Consider the following 27,081-nt stretch of genomic DNA (forward strand, 5'->3'; position numbering starts at 1 on the left):
CCTCTCTGCTTTGCCTTCATCTTACTTGTATTTTCATGATGGAATTGAAATTCTCTGTTCCACTTTGAATCCCTCTCTGTCTCGCACTGGAGTGGTTTCATAGAAGGTCAGAAGGGGACACACATAAAACTGCATCCTTGTTATTTTGACTCAGTTTTGAAGGCAACAAGGCAAAATTACCTCTTGTTTTTTGTCCTGGAGCACATTTCAGCGATGGTGTGAAGCTTTACTCCAGAATGGAAACAAATGTACGCTTTAATATTTGTCATTATCACATAATTCACCTAATTCAACCTCTTCTCCCCAATTACTGTGAAATTAAATGACATAACACTTAATTCTACCACATGCTACAGTAGATTCAGCTCAGTAGATTTTCTTGAAAAGCTGTAGAAATACACTCAAAGTAAAGTAAGTTCCTCTGTAATGCTTTTGTGCACAAACTGAAGATGAATGATCCACCATTATATTCAGCTGAATATTCCAAAATGAGTCATTTGGCCTCTAAACAGATCTATATGCATGCAATGACCTAAATTTGAACAGTAAAAGCACTGGCAGGGAAACTGAAAGACAGCCCTAATGTGGAGAAGAGTACCTCTAACTGTTGTGAGCTTTTTCAAAACTGGTCAGCATGACCCTGAATCAACAGTGTTCATTATAGTAACCAGAGAGCCAACACACTTACTCAGGGCCAATCCACTCAGACAGAGGACCGATATCCACAGCAGACAGCGTTTGGGTGATTACTGTCTAAAAAGCTTTCAGATATATTGACATCTGTTCTAATTGGCGGGCGTCCTGAACATCATTCCTCAGTTTGGTTTTTCTTGTATGGTTTATATGCTATTGACCTTTTGCAAAAGGAACCAGTCATATTTATTTGAAGCAGGACAAACCAAGCTCCTGCTGTGCCTGTGGGTGTCCAGTAATTATAGTTTCACTCAGTAGTTACTTATCATGGGTTATTCATTGGACCCTTTGTAGAGGAAAAGACAGGAATACATGCTTTGTGGATAAAATGTGTCATCTTTGTTAATTTACCCTATTTCATCCCTGACCAAGCACAAAATCCCTGCACCATTTGTCCCTGTGTGACTGAGTTTGCTTGATATTCTTACAGTATTCTAAAATAGATTGCAGCTGGGAAGAGAGAATTATTACTACAACAAATACACATATTTGTATTTATTTTTTAATTGTGTTCCTCTTAACAAGAGTGTTTTTTTGTAATTGTTCTCTATAACATGTATAATCCACAATAATTACCCACTCAATGAGTCTCTAATGTTGGCACACTACTTCTTTCATAGAGTAAATCAGATAAGCTGAGAATGGCACGTTAGCATTAGCTACATTCATGAAGACCTAATATTGTTTTAAGAGTAGAGACCTGACTGAATGTGCAACTCACTCTAACTCTGCAAACCTGTTGGCTCACTCACACAATCAATTCTTCTTCCATTCACATGACATGGACGAAGGTCTTGAATGAATTTAAATGTCTGTGTTTGTTGATGCCACCTTTCCTCTATTTGTTGACGCTGGTACAGAGCTCTGACAGATGTTGGCTGTGTGGTTATCCAAATGTTGTCAAGCAAAGACAATTGCAAAGCAATTTTGACCACAGGAGGATAGGGTTTAAAAGGTGCCATTATCACATCCAATGGATAATTTCATGTCTTGCCTCTGATGTTGAAACTGAAAGGATATACACAAGGAGAGGAAGAAGGAATTGGGATTTTTTTTTTTTTTTATCTTGAGGTACACTGCACAACATCATATTAGCTTTGTCTTAACACATCTCTCCACTACTCATAATGTCTGTGAAGATTCTCATCCATCCAGGTCATTGGTCTTCTAAGCACTTAGACAATACTCATAATGAATTACTAGATGAAGATGAGATTTGTAGATGAGAGGGCATCATCTGTGTTTGACATTGCTGCTGCCTACCTGTCTCTCCTCTTGTCCTGTCTGTCCTGTGTGTTGTTCTTTTTGTTATTCTGTTTATTCAAGATGAACTTGCTGCTTGGATGTATGGTCGGCAGACTCTTGTATAAATCAGAGGTTGGATCATTACTTTCCAAATCCCAGCAGTGGCCTCTACTACTGAAGTTCCTGCAGACACCGGAGGAAGCAAGGCAGAACAGGCGAAGTCCGGGTGAAACTGAGATGGATCTGGAGGCGTACCCTGCTGCTCTATTGAATGACTTTCCCTTGCCTGTGGTCAACAAGTCAGTCTCAAAAGATCGCTTGACGCATGGTGATGTAAGAGAATTTTCTGTGTAGGACAATTGGATCTTGTTGGTGCTTCTGACACTGAGAAACTCAATCACAGGCTCGGTATTTCTGGATCAGCCTTGTGGTTGGTTCTCCCAGTGCAAAACTCCAAAATGAGATTTCAACATTAAGAAACTACATTTGATCTGATTAACAACATATTTGGAATTGTCACAGGATACATCAAAAATGTTCAGAGAAACGACTACAGGCACTGTTTTGCACATTTCTGCCATTCACAGAGCTACAGAGCAGGCTCTCACATCATGAGAGTAATGATGCAGGCAGCAGGTGTACAAGCACCAGGCCTATTCACATCCTGAATAGAGAAAGTATGACTTTTCAAAGTATGTCTTCTTCGAAAAGCAAACATTTTAAAGTGGAATTGCACTCAAAGACTTGTTTACTGCAGAAAAAAAAAAAATCCATCTTAAACGTCTGTCTGTCTATCTATGTGTGCGCCTGTGCGCTTATCCAGTGTGGCTTGTCTTTTTGTTGTACACTGCCCTCTACTGACAAAACGCATGCACTACACACCTATCCATGTACAATATTTTTGCAAATCATCCCATCATTTGCCATCAACACATAACAACAGTCAGCAAGTCCATGCAACCACCCACATGCCTGAGTCCCAAAAGAAAACACATCTTTTGCTCATCTTTGTCAAAGTTTAACAAGATACAGAACTTGCTGGAGAAACATGCACACAACCCTGCCCAGGGGTCAACCTCCACAAATGAATCATACACATATTGCAAACACTGACAGATAATATAAAAATGCACATATGCATAGAGCTTTGAGGATGTCAGGGTATGGGAAGTGTCCTTAATCCTAGGCCTACGTGGTTCTCTAGTGTCTATAGTATAACAGCTTCAGGACAGCTGCATTTTTAGAAACAGAAAGCCCAATTTCAGAAATAAGTGACATAAACATGATCGCATTTTGCTGCTGAGCATCTATCCAGCAAAACACTGCTGTGCTGCCACCTTGCTATACATTTTGACCTCTTCATTAGCTCAAAGGCCCTGCGGCTCAAATAGGAGTTTGTCGAGACATCAGTCTGCTTACTGCCACCACTAAGTTAAAGGTAACAGAGAAATTCTTGAGGACAGGCTGTCTGTGCTTCTAAACAGTAGGTGATTGGCAATATATCAATTGCACTCTTCTGTATTAATATTTTAATTCAGCTTCGATCATTTTGACAGACGGGAAGAGTCTGCTCAAGGCGACCTGTAAGACAAGGATATGTAGGCGAGGAGGGAGGACAGAACAATGAAGCACCACATGCAAAGAGCTCTGAGGTAACTACGTTGTAATTAAGATTTCAGAGCGCAGAGCTACATTAGACAACTAACATTTTCAGAAACTGAGACCGTATTTACAGTGCCTGAATTATAAGGTGTAATAATCACAAGACCTTATTGATACAGATAGGCTCGTGTGTTGTATGTAGCACTCTACAGAGTTTCAGTGTATGTTCAGAAATGATTTGTCTGCGGATGCTCTCCTGCTGAACAGTTTTACTTCCTGCACTTTAGCACCATCAGGTGGGCTCTAGGGAGAATGACATCTAGAGGGGTAGTTGAAGTTGTAGCTGCCAGAGCGCGATTATTGTTGTGCATCATGTTTGTCATTTAATGATTTTCTTATACTGAAGTTTATTTGAGGCTCTTGGCCCTGGCCGACCTTATGGCACCCCCGCCCAGCACCGCCCAATGTCCTCCTGCAGCTAATTGCCGCTGATGATGAAAGAGGTCATGACGACAATAAGGTGAAGGAGGAGAGAAAGTGGTAAGAAGAGGTTCTGGTCATTATTGGCCGTCTGGCAGCAGACATCTTCTTAGAAATTCACAGAAATGAAACTGCAGGCTGTGGTAGCTGGACTGTGCCACAACTACTGTATAAATAATAACATCTAATATTTCATGGCTTCATATAGGGGGGATAATAGTTACATGTTTTTACATTAAGGACAGTGGATGAAAAAAACCTAATTAATCCACACACTTCTATTATAAATTCCTCTGGCTTTTAATTGCTGCAACGGGAAACGCGCCGCTTGACAATAATGTGCAAAAGAACATAGAGTACAGATGTCCCCGTTGTTATGCGACACAAATATAGTACACAAAACAAACATGTTTTTTGTGCCACTTTCGGGATGTCGCCGGCAACACGGGTTTCCAATTGGTCTCTTGATACCCAATTAACTTTCTCGCGTGGCTGTTGGAGGTTTTCGCACCTTCTAAGTTTTGAACTGTGGTGTACAGTTTTATTTCCTCTGCTCAGAAAGCTCTTGCCGCTTCTTTGCTCATGTTTCCTACACGTTGACAGTGTGCGGTTTATGGAATAAGTCCATGCTTCCTCTTCATCTAATGATTGACTGCCTGTTGATTACGGCTGTGTGAGGTCCCTGATAATCGGTGAGAGAGCAGCAGCGTGTTCCCATAGATACCTCCCAACAGATGAGCTCCCATGATGCCCAGCCTGCATCGCGGGGAGGCTGCAGAGACGCGCCTGGCTGCTAACACCACCTGCTGCGTAGCGGTGCACGCGAAGCGGAGGACTCAGCACCGTAGCAGATTGAGATTCTGCAAAAACTTCTGGATGGTTGTCATTTAAAACCCAGCCACACACCAGCTTCATGCACGTGTCCATATTTTTCTTAAGTTACCTCCTCCTTAAACTGAGAGTTGCTTTGAACGCCTTTGTGTCCAAACTGCTGATCACCTGGAAGACCTGCGTTCTCCGTTCATGTCCAGTCAACCCGAAACGTTTGGCCAGGATGGACCAGCTCTAATAACATTATGATGGCCTGCATGGTTTCGTCTCGCATTTGGGATCAACCTGTCGCAAGTTTATTATAACAAAGATCTCTCTCCGCCGCGCGCCAGCCTACTTTTACGCACAACGATGAGCTCGGAGAAGCCAAACTTTCTGTCACAGCCCGTCGTGAAGAGCGTTTTCATGTTCCGAAACGGTGATCCTTACTTCGAGGCTCGCCGGATTGTTATAAACCAAAAGAGGGTGTCCAACTTTGAGAGTGTACTGAGGGAGGTGACCGGCGGGATACAAGCCCCGTTTGGAGCGGTGAGAAACATCTACACGCCGAGAGGAGGCCACAAGGTGGAATGCTTGGAGAGCCTGCAGAGCGGGGAGCAGTACGTCGCTGCTGGGAGAGAGAGATTCAAACGACTGGAGTAAGACTAAACTAACGTTTGGCCTAATAATCATTTTGTTTTCAATTGAGCTATCTCACAGCGACTAAGCCTAAAGAATGTGTACTAGTGTTGTAACGACATACAACTTAATGTGAGCAGGGTTATCCCATATATTGCCTACAGGTACGCACGCTGGTTAGTTGTAATTACCGTTAAGTCATTAGATTCCCAGTTTAAATGCACTGCACAGACACTAAGTGGGCTCCACAATCAAGCTGTCAATCAACTAAGCCATTCTCGACATACATAAATGCAGTCACTGAGCATCATACCTGTTGATTGAGTCATTATTAAAGTTTATGTGACTCAACAGTTCTGCACCAGTGCTGACTCAGAGTGCTGAAGCAGATGAGATCAGCACTGTAGACAAGTGTGCTTTGCCATGGCCTAAAAATAAGTGAACTTGTACTGCAGATAATGAGATTTGTGCAGCAAGTTATTCATAGAATGCAGAGGTGAAGCAGTTGAGTGGGATTGTACTGTGGAGCCTTGAGGTTTGTATACTGTCATCACACTCGTTGATGTAGGTATTTTCACATTTCCGGGGAAAGATGGAGGTATGAGATATATCCTCTGCTGCACCTCAGTTGTCACCATCCTGTTGTCCCTGTCACAGCGTACCAATTGTTGCTCCAATACCCAGAGGATTTGTGTTAAAAATCAGTCTGGGTATTCTAGATGTTACTTTTTATCTGTGCTGTGGCAGCACAGGCAGCAGCAAACAAAACATGATGCATATCTTCTACTATAAATTAACATGCCAGCACATTCACAATCCTAATTGATAAACTGTAGTAATATTTCTTAGTTTGTGAGTTACAGACCCTCTTTTAAAAACTGCTGTGTATGATTAGCATAGCCTTACTTCACTTTATGTTTTGTCTGTAGCTACCAACAGATTGGTTCAAGAAAGAAGAGGATGATGCAGACTCTTCCAATGCAGGTAAGGCAAAAGTGCTGCTAGAGTAAAGCAAACCCTCTTTCATTTTGTTAGGAAGCCATTCATGCGTCAAGTCAGCCAAGAAAGGTGAGCTTCTGTTGAATGGCTGTGGCACTTCATGAAGATATAGCTGCTAATAGCTGTGCCTGGAACTCTGTATCTGTCAATCTTTGGCATCATTTAAATGCAATCTGCAGAAATGGAACCAGTTTACATAATTTACAGTCTTGTCAACCATCCAGACAGCCTAGGGGTGTGGTGCACCTTCACATGCCTTTGCCAGAGAAGATCCTCAGGTTCCACTCCACCTTGAAGCCTTTTAGCTTTGCAATAAGAAACATGTGTGGCCTCACTTTATTTGATGGGAACGTACCTTCAGTTTGTCACTCACTTGTGAATTCACTCATGCACTGTTGCCTGGATGATGTCTTAACAGCGAGCTCGTAAATGCATGACAGAAATCCAGTTCTAAGTCTCTGCTGAGCAGCTGAATTTTCAGCTGTACAAGTTCAGTTCAGTAGTAGCCACATGAGAGTGAGGTAATCATAGACACATTGTTTGAATTGGCTTTATTTTATTGATTTATTTTGCGTTTGCCCTTAGAGATTAATGAAACCCTCACCAGCTATGTTTTCGAGGCAGGGTTTTGATTACAATATCCTTACGTAATCCAACTTTTCAACATTTGAAACGGCCACTAAATGCAAGATACATGAGGATTTGGAACATCAGCCCTGCACACCTGCCCCCCCACCCACAGTGTAAAGGTTTTAGAAAGATCATTTAAGCAAGGTGTAATGTTTGGCATTCCTCTCTATTGTTCTCTGTGAAGAATCACTTTGTTGTCGTCTCAATAGCCATGCATTATTGATTTATGGATCATAATCATCCCTCCTTTCAATGCATCTTTAATCACCAGCTATGAAGTCACAGCCAAAACGAGAGCAGCTTAAAGTCAGGTCACCCACAGGCTCATCTATTTTGAAAGTGAACTGCAAGAGTTTGTTTTTTAATACTAAATTTTATTCTAGGTAGGGCACAGATATAAACCATAACAATGGATAATACAGGAAAAAAATATGTGTAAAGGTGCGACATGCTAAATTTTAGTCAAAGAAAACAATGGGTCACCAAAGGTCTTTATTAGGGTATTTTCTACTACAAGTGTGCAGCCCATTTTTTCTTTGTCTTCTGTCTCTGACCAAAACCTCAGAAGCATTGGCTTTGTGTGTCCTGCTGGACCACTGTAACATGTTAATCATGCCCAGAGAACCAGAGCTCTGTTTTCTTGATTTTGCCTTATCGCCTGCTAGTAAGAAGCATATTAATCACAGATAACCTCAACCGCTTGTTGCTGTTCCTGTGATTACATTGCAAGCATAAAATGAGCCAATTTAGTCCACAAGGACCCTACCTCACCATCACTACACCACTTAACCTGCCTGATTGTGTCGATTACTGACGAGAACTCTTAGCTGGCTGAATGGTTTGTAAGTTTGCAAGTTTGTTTCTTGTCCTATTGATTCTGGAGCATTATAGGAAGGACTAATTACAGGAAGGTTACTGCCTGAGATGTACCATTCAGTATAAGGCTTATTTATATTAGACTAGATTCAACCTTTTTGTCATTGTGCACTGTACAGGTGGAAAGTCAATGAAATGCAGTTAGTTTCTAACCAAAAGAGCAAACGAAAGAGTATTATTTATAGTTAGATTCAGGTCTAAGTTACTACAGTACTAGTGTTGTACTTAAGTACTACAGCATAGGGGATGCTATATTTTACAGTATGTACAGTGTTATTGACAGTGGAGAGCAGCGTATATATGTAAATGTATGTATTTATGTGTTATATATCAAATATGTAATGCATGGATATATGGGGGTTCTATGTACAGTATACTGTAGACAGATTCTATGTAGTTAGTTGTATGTAATAATCTGAATGATGTAAAAGGTACTGAGACAGTACAGTTACAGTTTAGCAGGCTCAGGGAAAAAGCTCTTCCTCAGCTTGCTGATGCAGGAGTAGAGGCTCCTGCAACACCTCCCTCATGGGAGGACAGTAAAAGTCCTTGGAGCGCATCCCTGATACTTGTCATGCTGCCCAGGCAGTGTTCATCGTAGATGTTCTCAGTGGTGAGCAATTGGGTGCCCATTATCCGTTGGGCAGTTTTCACCACCCCATGGAGTGGTTTATAATCTGATGCGGAGCAGGTGCCATACCACACTGAGATGCAGTTGGTGAGTATGCTCTCGTTGGTACTGTAGTAAAAATCCACAAACTTTCCTGAGACACAGGTGAGCTTTCTTAAGGCTCTGCAGGATGTAAATGTGCTGTCACGCCTTTAGATCAGGATGGAAGAATTCATGCACCAGGTCAGATCATTGGAGATGTGGACACCAATGAAGTTCAAGCTTGACGTACTCCAGAGAGGAGAGGAGTGATGATGCAGAACCACAAATCTACCTTTTGACAATCCTCCCTGCTATAAAGAAATGCTTATTTTGTTGCTCGTAGTAGATTGTTTTACACTTCCTTTCACCTTAGAATGATTTTTTTTGTTGCTCTGTGTTTGATTGGGTTGGCTTAAGGGGACCCACTTGATGCAGTGCCCAAACCAGCTGGGTCAATAAACAGTGATGTTAGTATGTCAATTTAGTGATTAAGTTACATCAAAATATATTCATTTCCACCACCAGCTATGCACAAAGTCCTTGCACCATGAATTATCACTAACTTTGCTTATTAATGGAGCTGCATCTCAAGTGTATGAGCTGCACTGAAAGTACATGGTATTTCCTTGGTCCTGGTTTTCTTTTAAAGGTACCTGCTGTGCTATGTGATTTTAATCTACTAAATCAGTGGAAGCTTAGTACTAACAGTGCAAAGTGATGTTTTTTGCAACTTGTCAATAGAAAAACAAATCTAGGACTTCTAATAGCTCCCAAGTGACTGATCCAAGCCTCGCCTTACTTGTTTCTGTTTGTTACTGGCTTGTTGTGGTTATTATGTGGTGCATAGTAGTCTCTGTGGTTTACAGTACACATAAAAGGGCAATGGTTAAAATGGAAGTGAAATAGCCTGCTTTGAACAAGCAGCATCTTTGGGAATTTCCATTATTTCAATGAACTTGTGTTGTGTCATCCTCTGGGTTATGAGGACCTCTCTGTTGATGCAGTCAGATGCCTTGTTACTGATATACCTCTGAAAACATCCTGCACCTTGTTTTATGAAGTAAGTTTGTTCATTCTACTTCTGACCTGCACACCTCTGTTGCCACGGTGCACTCACAGACCCCAGAAGACTTTTAATATATCTCCTCCCTTATCTCGCTCTCTCACTCTCTCTCCCAGGATCCAAATCTTAGCCTTAGAATCACAGTGGGTTACTAGGTGTTATGGGACAGGACCTGCAGTGCTCACTCTTTGCAGCCTTACAACCTCAGAGGATTACTAAGGGCTCATTCTTTTGCTGTCACAGAGATGAGGGACAAATTCTTTTCATGTGCACAATAGCTCTTTAGGGGTAAAGCTTTTGATATCACCCAGTCTTTTTTTTGTATGCTTTACTGAAAAGTGGATTGATTTTTAAATGAATAAAATTATTGTTGTCTACAATAAACACATTTAAATGCTATATCAAACTGTTACCACTCCTGTTGGCTCTGATTTTCCAAGCAGGTCTGGCTCTTGAGGATGTACAGTGTTAGTCCTGTTGACTCCCCTGACATGGGCAGCTATATGGGCAGTTGTTATCTTATATGTTGTCCTTGTCCTCGTCTCCAAAGCAAAAGGCCTCTAACTTTGTTGTTCATTCTCTGCTCACACACACACACATGCATTTTCCCATTTACTTTTAGTGTTAATGCCTGTACCTGATGTTTATGTGTGCTACATAATCTTTCTTCTTCTTCTTATTCATATTGCTTGACCTATTTTACTCTTTTATCCCTCTTTTCCAGGCCAAACCCCTGCCACCCAATCGAATCATTGTGTCAGCTCGATTCCTCAAACCCATCAAGGAGCCATGTACAATATTGTAAGTTCAGTTTCTCCTGTTTAACAATTTTCACTGTTTTTGCCTTGCCTATAGTTTTCAGATTCACTCATACAATGTAAATATGTCTTCAATTCTGCTTTCTTTCAAACATAATATATAATATGTATGTAACTCTCAGCCCTGATTTTGACTGTGTACCCAAGTGGCAGATAATGTCACAGACTGCTGATTCCTGAACTCATAGGAAACATGAACTTTAAGTGATACCCTTGGCTTCACTGAACAGAGGAGTTTACTTGACGAGGTAAAGCAGCCTGTGTCAAAGTTCTGCCAAAGTGGTTGCATTGCTTTGTGTATGTTCTTTCCATAGTGTGGTAGCAAATGGCGATGTCTTGAACCCCGCCATGAGGCTGTTGATCCACCAGAGGATGCTTGGCCAGTTTGACAGAATACTAGAGATGATCACAGAGAAGATGGGTTTGAGAGTCCTGGGGGGTGTTCGAAGGTACAGCTTGAAACTGAATATATGCTCACGCTTCACATATGGACTGTGCTTTTCCATACTTTAGGATATAATTTCTGTCTTTACTTGTTGACCAAAAAAACTCCAGAGCAATACATGACAGAAGTTTCAAACTAACACCACATGTTCTTCCATCATGGCAGATGATCACGTTCGATTTTCTAGCACGTAGCTGCATATATTTGCATACAAATGAAAACATGAATGACTGTCTTCAAAGTCCTTCACACTACTAATGTTAACTTCAGTGATTAATGAATATCTTTGCTCTTGTGGTATATGAATAGTAATACACAATATGAAGACACAACAAAACAGTGTTTGGTCATCAAATGACCACATGATGAGTAAGGGGGGATTTTTGCCAAACTGGTACAAACACATGATGGAAACCTTGGGGCTTTTGACTTTGTGTCTGTTTTCTAGTCTCTACACCTATGACGGGCACCAGGTGACTGATGGGAATCAGCTGGAGAGTGGTCAGCTTTATGTGGCTGTGGGAAGAGAAAGATTTAAGAAGCTGCCCTACAGTGACCTACTTTTCACCAAGCCCAGAGGTACAAGGAGGGTCAACGGGTAAGCACTGCACCATTGAAAGTACTTTATGAGTAACATGTTGTCTGAACAAAAAATATGAAAAAAAAACTGCCCTGCCATTATATCTGTCCGACAACAGGGGTGCATATTGTTTATGTTTTCATATGCAGTACTGTAAGGGTGCCTAAACCTGAGCAAACTGCAGCTGTTTCACAGCATTAACAATGTGAGGACAAAGGCTGGCTGCTGATACTCTCCAAAGGTGAAATATTTTGGGAGTCATTGGCAGTCGACCTGTTCACTCGTTAGGTATGAGGATGTGTTGAACATCAACGTCATTGACCAATGATCCACATTGTATATGGAAATTTAAAAATGCAATACCATGGTGATCAGAGATGGGTCTTGAAGATTGTTCAGTTTGTTTTTGTATGTGTTCCAGTATAGACAGTAATCACTCCTCCAGGCCTAATATCTGCTTTCAAATGTCTTTAAACCAACATCCCTCAGCACCAAATATATTAATCATGGATAAATATATTAATAATGGATAATCTGTGAATAAAAGTTGAGCCTTCTATACTGCAATGTTTAAATAATGTGTACATTCTACTGAAATAAACAAAATCAACAAGAATATGTATAATATGTACCATTTTACATGCACATGCAAAAAAAAAAGTCTTAAACACACAGTATTTAACAGGCTTTTCCATATTATAGTAGTTTTTTTCTGAATTGGAGCATACTGATTATTCCAGAGTCAAAACCTCCACATTTTCATTTTCAGATGCGCTTTATTTCTATTGGGGTTGACAAAATTACATGGCTAATTTCAGGAACCTGAGTTCATAAATCAGTGTTGTAAGGCGAGCACTTCACATCACATATTTATGATAATAAAATAATTTTTGTCTGTTTCATTTCCAGAATGAAAGCTTACTCTCTACCGCCTATCTACAGATTCTCCAAGCAAAATGGAAATGTAAGAATGGCATACGCCTTTCACATGAATCATATTTGTAGCTTGCATTCTCTACAGTGCTCACAAAAAACAAAAACTTCTCAACATTTTGTTTGTATTCTTGTGATTTATATACTTTTACCGAGTTTCTCTTCAACTGAAATAGACTTCTATTTCCTCCAGACTAAGTCAATGGTCCGAAGCAGTGACAGTGGTGACTCTAAGGCCTCTCCTCCAGCCCACAATGGCAACAAGGACCACCTGTCCTCCATTGTCAGAGAGATCTCTCAGGCCAGACTCATCTCCCTCAGGAAGAAGAGGAGCGGGCAAAGCATGACCCTCGGCATCTCTGACAACGGTAATGCAGAAAGAAAGAGAACGGTATGGATTATAATGGAATATGTTTAGTGCGTACCGACTTATTTCAAACAGGCCTGACAAATACAGTGTGGCTTTTGACGTTCAACAACACCATATTGAAAGACAGAAGGCAGGAGATGGTAATGTGGCTCTTGTAAGTGTGCTTGTGTATGTGTGTGAGTTTTGTTGAATGACATTGATGAAAAAAGAAAACAGCAGTATAAGAAAAATGACAAAAAACGGAACAAAATAACTTGTTATAGTGGATTTTTTTGTAAGAAAAAAAACACTTAGAGAGTCTGAATTATTAAATAATTAAATGCAGACATTCAATGTGTGTCGTAACCACCGACACTTTTTCATGCATTGTCATACTCCTGTCTCACTGGTTGACCTTGATTGAATATTTGCAGGCCTCCTGGGTCTCCAACAGGGAACAATGCATTAATTGTATATAGTTTAGTGGAGTGTACAGTATGTGTGTCTGGCAGCACCCAGAGGCTACACAGTAAAACAGGGTTAAAAATTAAAACAGTTATCTATTATAATTTATTATTATTAGTTATACATACACCATTGAAAGTGGGAGTATGTGTGTGTGTTGCTGTTTAGGAATCCATGACAAAGTGAATATCCAGGTGGGTGTATGCATATATGTGTAGTTGCATGTGCTCGTGCTGTTGAAAAGACACGTGGCTGACTCAAAAGATATTCCCTCTTAAGGACACTTCTCACGACACTATCACGCTGAAGCTGCTGTCTGGCCTTTTAATGTGGCATGTGGCACAAACAGCGTTTATACACAGTTCAGATTGTAAGATATACAGATATATGATGTAATGCATGGCCTTTGAAATCTTATGTAACCTGCTTCATTCCCAAATGTCCACACAGTGGCACTGTTGCTCTGCAAAAAAAAAATATGGCAAGAAATGTTGAAAGTAGGTCTAGCATGATGACATTAACTACTTTTACAGGAAACACATTACGTCATCTTCCGGGCCTCTGATCAGTATATAATAATGTCCTGCAGAACCTCTTTATCTCCAGTTAGTCTTTACTCTGTGCTCATTGGCAGTGGGCACTTCTCTGAACATTAAGATGTTTTTTTGCCCTGGGACACTTTACAAATGCTCTCCATGAATAGTATATGCATTGTATATCAGAGCATGAGAGGGGATGAAGAGCCTTTTCTTGTTATTTTACAGTAAAAGGGATTTTGATTTTCTGCAGACTACTTCTGACCTTATTGTAAAGCCTACTGCAGTATGAACCGCATTACGTCATCTTGTGGCTCATGATAGATGTCGCCCGTTTCCTCGTCTGGCAGGAGAGTTGACAGCAGAAGCCCGAAGGAGCGTGGAGAATTGTGTCTGTGGTTCAGGGGAGCTGGCATTTTGCATCAAAAGAGAGGGATGAGGAATGTGTGTGCGTGTGCCTTTGTCTGTGTCTGTGTGTGCACGTGTGCATTTGAAACCTGTAATGTCACCCTCAAAATCCTCGGTGCATTAGATTGCGTGGCATGTCGCATTACAGGCAGAAAAAAAAAACATGTCGCATTATTGGTCCCCTTGGGTGACATTGACCCAAGATTGAATTAACAGACAGACAGTTCGGAAAACAAGACAAGGCATTAGACAAGATCGTTTGAACGGCTTTGAGAACATATCACATTCTCATGCAGCCTTCACCGTTTGACCTATGAAGTCTTTTTCCAATGCGTCATGTTTACAAGAATTAATATTTTTTCTGATTTGTCTGGATGAGTAGCTGCTTGTAGTGTCTGTAACGTAGTCTCTGTACGGCAGTTAGAGCCCGTCTCTGTCCATAGTGCTGAACAGACTTTTTAGAAGATCACTAGGTTGAGGTTTCCCAAAGGTATCTTCACTCTCTCTGTTCATCTTCTATCCCAAAGCAAATCAATGCTAAAAATGTTATTTGAACATTTGGCTTCTCAAAAGCAAGCAGGGGCTGAAATCATAGCTGCCCCCTGGCTTACCAAAAACAAATGAGTTGTGTGCCCATTAGTAGCAGAGTTCAGTGTTGTGCATGTGTTTGTCCAGCTCAGTGTCTCAATAGGAACACAGTGTTCGTATCGTCTTGGTTTCGTGATTCACAACCGCGCAGAGGTGGTTTTGGTGTCATGTTGCTGTTGGGAAATCCTGCCCTGGCTTGGATATGAGGTAAACACATCCCATTCTGGTGCCAAAAGGAGCACAGCCAAAAAGTTGGCTGACTGGCAGAGGCTGTGGAAAGAACACAGCATGAAACCCACACTTCAGATCTCTGGTGTGCTGGAACACTGGAGTAAAAACAAAAGATTATTATAAAGGTGTCCTGTCATTATAAATGTGTTTTTGAAAGAGGGAGGGGGTGGGGGGGGGATATATGGACTGAAAGGTATTGAGAGAAAATGAATGACTCTGTTGTGACAGGGAGGTTAGATTTTGTGTGTGTCCGTGTGTGTGTCGGTACGCCAGTCCCCATTATTCACTGTCTATCAGCTGCTGAGAGCCAGACTGAGGATAACTCCAGCAGTTTCTGTCTGGTGTATTGTAAAGCTTCTGACTTTTCTGCTTCATTAGAGTGAACACAGTGGTGAGTGACAGCAAAGACAAGGGGGAGGCAGTGCGACAAGTCATGCAGCAAAGGTCATGGAATGAATTTGAACTGAATATAACAAAGACATTGGGCTTAAAAGACTTAACCAACAAGACACATTGCCTGTCGCATGCTTCACCCAACGCAGTTCTACTTCATGGAAGCTTAAATTGGGTAAATTATTGGTCCAATTCGGCCGGTGTTAGCTTCTGCTTTCAAAAACACATTCATGTTCAGGTTGTATCTAACCAACACACAGTTGTTGCTAACCTCAAAATAGAAATAGGATGTTTATCAGTGTTCTCTTTCATAAAGGGCCTTTGTGACCAGTTGCTCCCTTGAGAAGAGAGGAGAGAAGAAGTAGTAAAAAGAGAAGCAGCAGGAATGGGAAAAGAGCCAAGAATTAAAGACAGTAGAAAGAGGAAAGGATGTGTTTTGACAGGTGAGGGGACATAGGATGTAAAGCGAAGAGAAGATAAAGGACAAGGTTAAAGAAGAGGAATAAAAGGTTGTGATGATGAAGGGAGGAGAACATAATGAGGAAGGAGAAAGGAAAAAGGGAGTACAGGTAGAATCAAGTGGTGAATATGATGAATAGCTTGAGATGGTGGAGCATGAGCACTGGGTGGAATAAAAAGGCCCAGAGATATTGAAGGGTAAAGGGATGGGTGGAGTTTGGATAATTGCCTTTCATTTGGATAATCTCTCCATTTAGAGTCATCAAAGCAGAATTTTACTTGCCTCTGCCCCTTGCTGGGGCCAAATTGCTGCTCTGAAAATCAACAAAAGAGCCTTGTGCTTCGAGAAGGAAGGACAGGCAGAGAGGTATGGACAAGAGGAGAGAGAGGAGGAAGACAGAGGGGGAAGCGTGTTTACTGATTACTGATTATTTACTTACATGAGTAGTATATGTCTCTGTACATGCATTAATGAGAGGGCACACCATTGAGGGCTTTTTGATGTTCAAAATAATATGTGTGTGTGTGTAAGGTCTATTCTCAATTTGATTGGTATCTGACAAAATAGGCAAATTGTCCCCCTGTAGATAATTTTGACCTCACACAATGGAAATGACATATGATAACAGTGGATTTTTGGCACAGATAAGCATGTTGTAGTTCAGTTAGTTACACGTATAACATGATGTATTTACATCCTTAATTTTTTAGTCACAGTTGCAGAGCTGGGATAATAACTTCATATTAGGGACTGGCGATATTGTGGATTTAGTGATTGTCTGAGGATTCAAGCAACCTGCAGCCATCATTTTTTGATCAAGTTAATTCCTTAAAATACAAGTTTATTCAATGGCAGAAAATCATAGGGCACAATACTGTAAGTGCCTTGTATGCATTGCAACCTACACAGTATGATTGAAAGAGCTGCAAATCAATCTGGTTTTCACACGCGTAGTTATGAAATCTTTTGCCAGCTATGGATTTCATGCAGCCTCAGCAGCCTGAAACCCAGCAATATGGGAAGAATGAGCTTTTCAACAAATGTGAAAGCAGTTTCACTGGATTGTAGATTTTACAACAGCAAATTGGACACACACATCGTAAGGTCTTCCTCCTGTGTTCTTCCACACACAAACACCCACAGAGCAGTTTTGTATCTTATTGTGCCTTCTCTGTGTCTCAGTAAGGTTCACCGTGCCCTTTGTTTCACATCTCTAAGCCTGGAGATGGTGAGTTCTCAATAACCCAGGTACCATCACTCTGCCAGCGCTAGCATTGAAACCTCAAGGACATCCTCTTTACACAGAACCTTATGTTCTGAGTAGCCTGCTGGCTCCTTTTCATGTACTCGGCTCCATCTTTTTAATGTAGCAGGAGCCAATTCAATTTACGCTACATGATGCCTCCCCATTATATCTGTTCCTGTTATTTTTATTGAAGGGGGTTTGATTTGAAGTCAGGGAAGTTTTAAGTTGAGGTATTTTTTAAGAAAAAAAAAAAAAACTCCAACTGGAAACATCATTCTTAGTATTATCTACAGTTTGATTGCGGGAGAAATGAAGACTGCTGCATATGTGAGCATGTCTGTGTGTGTGTGTTTATACATGCCTTTCCACATGCACAAGACATCCAGCCAAGCAGATCAACCTTCTGCCTCTGGTGTCATAAAATGTGATGCTCCCTCGGGGAATTAGCCCTGTTAGCATATGTATCTATAATTCCTGTCAGAGTGAAATAGGGTTCAAAACAGCATTGGGAGGCAGGAGACGTGCTCATAAAGAGGCAGTGTGTCTTAAACCGTGTGCCTATGACAAAAAAGAAGCTCAGCAGCGAAGGATCAGAGATGGCAACATTTAGAGGAAGTTTTTTTTTTTTTCTCAGAAAGTGTGGTTTGAGTGCTCTGTGTTAAAAATATTTATGTGTGTCACGTGCGCGCCTGTTTTTATGTGTGTCATGTGCACGCTCGTATGTCACATTTCAGACAACACGGCCATCCTTCCCAATTCCTCCTTCATTCTTCCTCTCCTTTCATCTCTCCCTTTTCATGACAGTAGAAAAAGGTTCTTCATGACCCTTTGATGCAGGATTACTGGATTAAAGAGCAGGGTAGCTGCAATAATCTGCCACATTAATCTGTTAACAAGTGTTTCAGCTGTGACATACAAAAGTGCTGGCTGTGACATGTGAAGTATAGGGTTAGGCTGACGTGTGACACTTTCGATGACATGAATTTTCTTCATTTCTGTCACTTTTAATCTAGGCTGCTTTGCGTGTTTTACTTATTTTTTTAAGTTGAGCTGGTAGACGTACATCTGGAGTAGTTGTGGTAGGAATGTAATTATCTGCAGGGTCTGTATCAGCCTGAGACACCGAAACAGCCTTTAACATACGACCTAAATGGCAAGAGTAAATATCTGACATTTGTGGAGGTTTTGAGTTTCCATCATGTGTAGGAGCCGGGTTTAGGAGGACATCTGAAGTTGCCAGAGCAAAGTGCTTTGTGTTCATCTGTGTCAGTTATTATGCAGTCACACATACATATTCAGAGGTTGCACATTTCTGCTTGAGTCCAAATAATGCAGTTTACAGTGCAAAGAGAACATGGAATCACATTGCAAAAAAGCATAAATCCCATCAGCACAATGCACATGTAAGATGACGAATGACAAAAGTAAGTAGTTCTGCTCGTGTTAACAGAAACTGAATTTAAGACATAATATTTGTTTTCAGTCCGCGTCCATTTTAGTCACCGGCATCATTTTCCAAATGCAAATATCCAACCACTGTGAATGTTATTAATTCGAAGACATAAAACTAGCTGTCAGAATAGCATACAATTCTGTTTTTTGTTGTTCTGATTAGCCACTCCAAATAAAGCCATATCACGAAGACACTGGATGATAACATTTCAGGCAACTGTGAGCAAAGTGAGAGAGAGAACAACCTCCAGAAATGATTAAAATATTTAACTGAAGCCATGACCTTTATAAATATTACTCTGTCTGTCTGACTGCAACATTGTTAAGCAGAGCTTCCCTCTGATTTAATGTCAAAGCTATCTTAAGCACAGGGCTGCACACTCCAGCAGATAAGAGGCATTTTCTACTCTCCTGACAAACTACACACTAACATTATGTACAGAATTCATGGTTTCAGATGTATCTTGAAAAAACCTTAGTGCAATGGATGTTCTGCCCACACACAATACAAGATGTTTTGAAGAACTATACTACAATCATACTACAGTTCCCATATAACTCAGTATAGTACAGCAGATAATTGCATATTTCACAAGAATCGTTCAAATAGTGATACAAGCATGAAATTTGGTACATGTACTCTTCAGGGTCCACTGTTTTCAAAAATAACGCTGGCCACACAAAAATCCAAGATGGTGGTCATTTTTCAAGATGGCTGCCTTGCCTGACCACATTTTGCTTTATTTCTTTTTTTCCATTGTTGCCTAATGGATTTTTTTAAGATAAAAAAGTCTCTTGATAACTAGCTTCATGAGTTTTGTTCTAATTATTGTCATAACATACAATTTGGTTACAAAGATGGCATCCAAGATGGCCACCATTAATTTAATGTATTTATACTTAGGCAACTACTGAACATTTACACATGGTTTTCTGGTGTGCACATACATTTGGGCCAAAGAATCCAATGGAGCCATTTCCACATTTGTAAGTACAGAATTAAGGCAATTAAGGCCATCCAGCCTCAAAGCTGAGACCAAGTCCCAACATGGCCAGGAAGGGAGATGTAAGGTGACAAACAAGAACACCATTCCGTCCATTTGGCGTAACGTCCTAAGGCATAATGACAACAAGACGGAATTGTTCCAGTTCCTGGCAGACCGGGTTGCCCAAATGTCTGCAGTAAACCTGGTCATTGTCACAAAGGGACCTGCTGTCCTCAGCACTCCTGAAACTGGTCTTCAGGGGCTGGACAAGTGCTCTCATGAGGAAGCTGACAGCCGTATCTTTGTGCATGCCAAATATACCGAATTTTTGTAAATTTAGTGTTTCCAAAGCATTAGCATTACAAAAGATGTGTTCAGCTGTGATATGGCAGATTGCTGAGTGTAAAATTTTTGGCAAACTAATAATTCTCTTTATAGCATCACAGTATGCTATTCTGCATTCTAAGCCTATGAGTTATATGAAAATATATGGTGTGTATGCATGACAGAGAGACAGAGAGAGGGCAACAGATGAACAAGCACAACGTCAAGTCTGCACATTTTACACAATGCAGCTGGATTGTTTTGCTGGGTGTCACATCGCTATAAACTCAATACCAACTGGTGCTTTCTCGTGGCGGCCAGCCGCACAATCATTAAATGTTTTAACAAGACCCTGGTCAGTGACTGGAGCGCACTTGCTGAGTGGCAACATTTCATAATTACCATTCAGCATTGCTACCCTTGTTGTTTTACACCCCAGCATAACTCAGCCATGTGCTGAGTGGGTTAAATCAGCTGGGTGTAAATAAGCAGTACACTGTACTGTGTGGCGATATATGGGGACAGTTGTGTGGAGTGATTTAGGTACATTAAGTAGTACGTCAAGACTTGAGTGTTTATTTAACACTGCAGAGCTAATCCACTGAAAGTAGAATTGGCTTGTGGAGGGCATGTCAACGATTTTTCCATGTGTTGGTTTATAAGCATAAACACGCTGTGTGTTAAAACAGTGATTTGTATTTATGTCGAACTACAAGCACTGCCATTGATTTCTCAGAAGTGGCTTTCAAACAGTAAAGAACAGAGTCATAGTATTGACCATGGCATCTAATGCATATCCAAGAACACGTCTTCCAAGTATGCTTATCAGGGTTTATACGGCCTGATTGTCTTATGGTGCTTAACAGCAGCAAAGAGGATGAAATAAAAATGTGTATTCAATGAAGTTGTTGTGATTGAGATTTGTTCAGCATTCCTTTCATTTCACAGGCTAAACACTCAGCTGTCATTAATCTTCTGTGGATGTTGGGTGGTCAGTAGGAGTTTGCACAGTGAGTGCAAGAAGCGGAATACATACAAAAGAGGCATAAAACAGGTGTTTCCCATCATGGGATGGTTTGTTTTTAAGATCTAATTTTGAGTTTTCTGGTGGTCTCTGCAAAGCTTTATTCAGTTCAGTAGGTTTTCCCAGAAGTGTCACAGCACTGGGGATCTTCTAATCCTTGAAAAATGACATTAAAGCTCTCAGAGAAAGTGCAGTAAATGATTTTGCACAACATTTGAAACAGTGGGTTTCTGCAGCATTATGACTTCACAGCTGTTAAAAGCTACATACATCCTTAATAAACCTATTCATGGTTCCATTTGCATTGAAAAAATGTATTCATGCCCTGGTCTGCTACAGATTTCCTGTGGAGTCGAGAACTTGATTGCACTGCACTGTATGGGTTTCATTCAGAAATGCTTCCTGGAGGAGTGGAAAAGCTTTTAAACATGATATTAGGCCCTGCAAGTCTCTGCGAGACATGGTTGCCCACTCCAGCTCTGCAGTGGAGGTCTGAAGAGCACACTGATGTAATGCACATCAACATTGTCTCATTTTTACCATTGTAATTAGAGGCTTTTCATGAAAAGATAAAGTGATACAGTCTTCAGTGTCACTCTTTCATTCTGCCGAACACAGGAGAAGCTTTATTCACATGCTAATTACCCAGCTCCCTGCAGAGTTTAAAAGTCACTACTACAACTTCTGTAAACAAGACTAACAACAATCCCACATATCCTGGAGAAGGAATGAGAAGATGTGCCCGTTTGCTTATGCTGTGCCGGGACTTTAATTTAAAACTCTTGGTGACAGTGCAGTTCAGGTTCAGGGTTCATCTGAGCACACGGAGCAACAGGGGGCTGGTTCTGTTGTGATACTTAGTGTTGTTTTATTAATTCAGTTGATGAATATAATCCATACATATTTCATGGGATAGTATTTACATCATGTTACCTGGTGTAAACCGCACACTGGATTCCCCCCAGTGTGTTCAAGCTGCCCGAGTTGGATGAGCACATCAAATGGAAACACAGATCAAAGCAATGCTGCACAATGTTACTGTATGTAGCCGAGACGCAGATCACAAAAAAAAAAAAAAAAAATTGTTTGTTTTCACAAAGCAGTCCCCTAAAGCTAAAATCCTGCAGCAGTGAGGCAGAATATATGTGTTTGTAAAGAAAGACATGGAGTTTGCTTGTTGAGGAGTGGTGGGTTATTGTATTTACTGCTACCTGCTATCACTTCATCTTCAGTTGTGTTTTATTACATTTCTCTGGAGCAACAGTCATTTATAACTTTACCTTTCATAAGAATGGCAGTGAGAGCCATTTATTTGAGTAATTATACCCACTTACACTTGCATCCTTGTTTTAGCTCACACTGATGGATGAGATGTAGCATTACTCCTGAAATGTGGGTGTGCACTGTCTGTTTTTTGTGAGAAGGAATGTGTGTGTGTGTGTGTGTGTTGTTGTGTTCTGATTATGAAAAAAAGAGACAGACACATTCACATTTACACACTCGCACACACATATACACTAAACTGTCTAGCCATTTGTGGTGCCAGAACACAAATCTACTGGATTTAATGAAGAGCAAGAAGGGGAGATTCTAAATATTGTGTTTAATTTGATTTAGCATTTTCATGAGCCCGTGCCTCATCCTTAAATCATGTTAAGATGTTTGGAGTCATAGTGGCTCATCCACTGCTTACTGCTTACGCTCGTTTGTTCAGCCCTCGCTGTTAATGAATGCCGGCGATTTCCATAAAATATTCTTAAAGAGGTCCGTTATTATTACCATAACGTTTCATCTCCCACCATAGCTAAACTTCAATCAGTTTTGCATTTGAAATGCATTAAATGTCTCCATAAACTCTTCTAATCTCTACCCGAATCATTTTTCTTCTTTAACTGGTGTGTGTAGAAAGGGAAACTAATATTAAAGACATCAATTACACTGTTCTTTTTTTTTCTTTCTTTCTTTCTTTTTTTTTTTTACCCCCACTCTTTTGCTGCTTATTTCTGATTGGAAATTTCAGTCTCATCCAGTGTTTCGAAACGAGTGTATAATTATGTTGTTTATCAGAGCGTATAGTCGTATTCCTCTTAAGATGTTTTGGGTTAATTACTCCAAGGCCTTTGATGCACATGCTCACATGAAAACAAAACAAAACAAAAAAAAAAAACAGCCTCATATTAATTTTGCACTCCAACAAACCTGCCTTGCTGAGCTGATTGCTTCAGTAGAAATGAGTGTGCTGCTGAGTGTTGAGTTGTGGTGTGATGTCTTCATTTAAACACCAACATCCACAGTATCACAGTTGTTTAGACAATAAATGATGGCAGGTGTTTCCTTTGGTGGACTTTGTGCGATATGTCCTTGTAGCCTTGCAGACTGCTATTATGGCAGATTTGCTTTTTTTTTTCTTTCGATCAATCAGTACTTTACTTAGTTTGTCTGACACATTGTGTCTTGGGTAGAATAATCTTGTCTGCAGCTTGCAGCTTTGTTAAAAATCAGGAAATTGAAAAGGCCTCAACAGATAAAGCCAGTAATTTCCTCAAATCTAAAAGAAAATGTGGCTGCTCTTTCTCCTTTTAAGGCAGTCTGAGTACCTCCTCTAACACTGGCAACCAGCGTCAGGGATGACCATCAGCACTGCTGGTGGAGACCTGAGGGAATCTCTTCAATTGGACTGGATTATGTATCTGTATGATTGTGTGTAGTAAAGTACAGGATTAAAAAGCAATGGTTGACATTGAACAGCATAAACCTGAATGTACCTGTGTTGATTATTAGGATGATAACTGCACTGGTGATAATAATAATATAATTAAAGATGATGCCGTCACAACCTTGAGCTTCTTGCTTGTACAATGTGTTTGGGCCGTCTCTCTCACACTTCCATTGTCTGGGGAAGTTGTTTACTTGCCTGGAACAGTCTTGTGGTGTTTTTCCCTTTCGCCAACAGGTGTCACTCTTGTGCTGTGTTTGTTCAAGCCTGAAAACACAGCTGTGGTATTAAAGATGTGCAATTTCAACAAGTCACTTACTGGAGGGTGAATAAAAGCTCCCTTATTTATAGGAGAGGCTTTATGGATTTCTGAAATGATGTAATGGACTTTGACTGAGGGATTCAGGGTTTAGGGTCTTGAAAAGTTGTCAGCACATAAAGGAAAAAATGAAGCTGTAAAATTACATTAGAGAATGAACAACAAACTGATGACATGAGGCTTTTATGTAACAAGAGTGGCATTAAATAACACAGCCTATTTAGTGTTGTTTTATGCTAAATTCATACACAGTGCTGTAATATGTGAGATACTTTAGCCTTTTTGGGCCTCTTCAAAATCTGTCAGAACCTTGTCTGATTTGGCCTGGAGGGGTCTGTTTAAGCCTGTGTAAGATGGAATAAATGTCAAAGTATTTACACCAGGATGACACCCATCACTCACCTTCATGATATGTTGCCCCTAACAAGCCCATTCAGGACACAGTATCACACATTTGGATGAAACACTTTCTGTGTGTCCTAATATGACACACTGTGACGTGCTTTCAATCAGTTTCTTTCCTTTAAAGATAGAACCACCTTTTCTGTAAAATCAGCCCACGCTTCTGTCACATTTGCTTGTTTGCTACGTTCATTATGCCTCTGTTTGCTGTCCGTTTCCAGATGACCTGGAATCAAAGGCTGACGATGGAAACACTGAGGACAAAACCCCACCAGAGCAGCCGGCCGAAGAGGTAAATAACATAGGCCATTGCAGGGACAGACAATGACATCTTTGTAAAGAGAGGTAGATGTACATTCTGTTTGATGTCACCTCTCATTAGGGCACACAGCAGGCATGTTACCTGACGTAATGTCACAGGCTCTTTGTCACGTGTTGTTCTTGCTCTCGTGACACCTGGAGAATACGTCATGATGATGTGTCTTCATTAGTAATTGCCAGAGTCTGGCCTCATTGTATTTTAACAAGGGAAAACTGAGCTGCCTTCATTTGTTAATGCTTTAAGATACGGAAACTTATATTACGCACACTCTTTCAGGAAAGTGTAGGTCACAGGGAGAGTTACAGAAATCAATTCAATTACACTGTATGCCTGTTGAAATATTTAGATCTGTCAATAGTTTCTGTGGCATTATTGCATTACAGAAACCTGCAGACAGTGATACAAAAGCCGTGGAGGAGAATGGTGAAACAGCAGGAGAGAAGGAGGAAGCTGGTGCTGAAAACACCGCAGAAGAAGACACTTCTGCAAGCAAAGAAGAAAAGGAAGAAACCCAGGAGGCAAATGGTGAAAAAGAGAGAGGGGAAGAGAAGAGGGAGAATGATGAGCAGAATGATGAAAAAGAGGGAGAGGCAACAGCAAGACACGAGGAGAAGGAGGAGAAGGTAGAGGAAAAAGTGAAGGAGGAGGTTAAGAGTAAGGAGCAGGGGTCCAGTGGTAGCAACAGTGATAAAACCCAGCACAGCAAAGAGAAAGAGGATGGAAGCCATACATCCTCTGAGGGTGAAAAGGATGTGCAAGACAAGAATAAAGAAGAGAAGCAAGATAAAGACGGTGGAAAGATGGAGACAAGCAGCAAGGACCAAGTTAATGATGTAGACACGGGGGAGGAACAGAAAGAGACAGAAAACAGCATCGACCCGGGGAAGACTCAGCCAGATAACGAGACAAAAGAGAATGATAGCAGCAGAAGTAGCAGTAGCAACAGTAACCAGGAAGAAGATGTGAGCAAAACAAAAGAGGGAGCTACCAAAGAGTCAGGAGAAGAGGAGAGAAAGGTGAACGGAGAGGTCAGTGGAGAGGATGATGAGGTGGAAAGTGAAGCAGAGCTGGACATAGAGGAGAAAAATTCAGCCAGTCCCAAAGATGCCACAGCAAATGGAGAGAAAGGGGAGGGTGATGATAAAGACAATCAAGACAAAAGCAGGAAAGAGAAGGATTAGGAAAGAAAGAGATAATGTCAAAGTTAACGGATGATGAGCCGTGCTGAAGCAACACAACAACAATGAAGGTGGCAGAGCCAATTCACAGACAGAACAGCGAGACATATCCTCTTTTTGTTTCACTAGATGGCCTTGTAGAATCCACCCAATGTCCCAATGTCGAGCAAGTAATGGAAGCTTTGAACGGCTGACTGCTAAATGATGTCAAGACAAAAACAGCATCAAAAGTTCAGGAAAAGCTATTTATCAAAACACTATTCCTAACTATCAAGTTTGAAACAGACAAAGCAATAAAAGTTATAGTAATACAGTCCTATTTTTCATGAAGACACACTGTTACCTCCTTCCTGGGCTGCTTTATTGTTTCAGTATACACTGTGAGCGCTGTAGCGAGTGATGCTGAGAAACTGAATATAGTCACAGTCATACATTATATGTTCTGTTTACTTTTAACACCTATGATTTTACTTGCAGCTTGTTTTTAAAGATGACTTTTGTATGTATGGTATTTTTTATTTATTTCCAAAGGCAAGTGATACAAACTAAGCATAATAAGCTATGGTTAATATTGTAAGCAAACTGTATGTGTCTGAATGTCCAGCTAAGTTATAGGATAATGAATAGAGTTTGAAAGTCTTCTTTGTGAAGTTATTCCACATCTTAATCCTTCATTATGTAGTCTCTGTTGTCTAATGCATATTTGTTTATTTATATTGATCTTCTACCAGAATATAAGAGAGAAAAATACAGTTAGGCTCCTTTACAAGATGATTTAATAAAACAGAATTTGCGTCCTCTCTTTATCCTGGAATGAATTTGTCAAAACATAATAATTTAAGTGTGGTAATGATAACCTTTTGCAGCAGTAGATATGGTCAGTATGGACTTACTGTATATGTTCAGCAACAAGAAATCTTTCTCGGCTGAAGCTTGTACTTTCACTGCAGCTTGGCTGTTTTAATTACGTACTTTGCATTTTGTGCAAGTTTGCAACAAACATAGTGAGCCAAGAAAAGAATTTTGACTTTAAGCAAAGGAAGCAATATTTCAATGTGAAAATACTCCATTACAAGTCTTGCATTCCTAATTTTATCAAAATCAAGACATGCTGCTCTGTTATGTTACGCAGCGTTTTAATGTTGCACCTCGATGATGTAAAGCTCTTCATATGCCATTGGGAGGTACATGCTGATATTGTCTGAAAAGGAATTACC

The 27,081-nt window shown here is 40.6% G+C and overlaps 1 protein-coding gene across 1 annotated transcript; it reads left to right on the plus strand.

Annotated features, from left to right (window-relative positions):
- Positions 1-5,202: 5,202 nt before the first annotated feature.
- LOC143325154 (uncharacterized) lies at positions 5,203-26,251 on the plus strand. The gene is made up of 9 exons (XM_076738078.1): positions 5,203-5,489; positions 6,399-6,453; positions 10,414-10,490; positions 10,822-10,956; positions 11,401-11,550; positions 12,442-12,496; positions 12,659-12,833; positions 24,586-24,656; positions 25,070-26,251. Exons 1-9 carry the CDS (start codon positions 5,203-5,205, stop codon positions 25,865-25,867), a joined length of 1,803 nt encoding a protein of 600 aa, XP_076594193.1. The 3' UTR covers positions 25,868-26,251.
- The last annotated feature ends 830 nt before the right edge of the window (positions 26,252-27,081 follow it).

This window comes from Chaetodon auriga, chromosome 8, assembly GCF_051107435.1.
Source record: "Chaetodon auriga isolate fChaAug3 chromosome 8, fChaAug3.hap1, whole genome shotgun sequence".
Lineage (NCBI taxonomy): Eukaryota > Metazoa > Chordata > Actinopteri > Chaetodontiformes > Chaetodontidae > Chaetodon > Chaetodon auriga.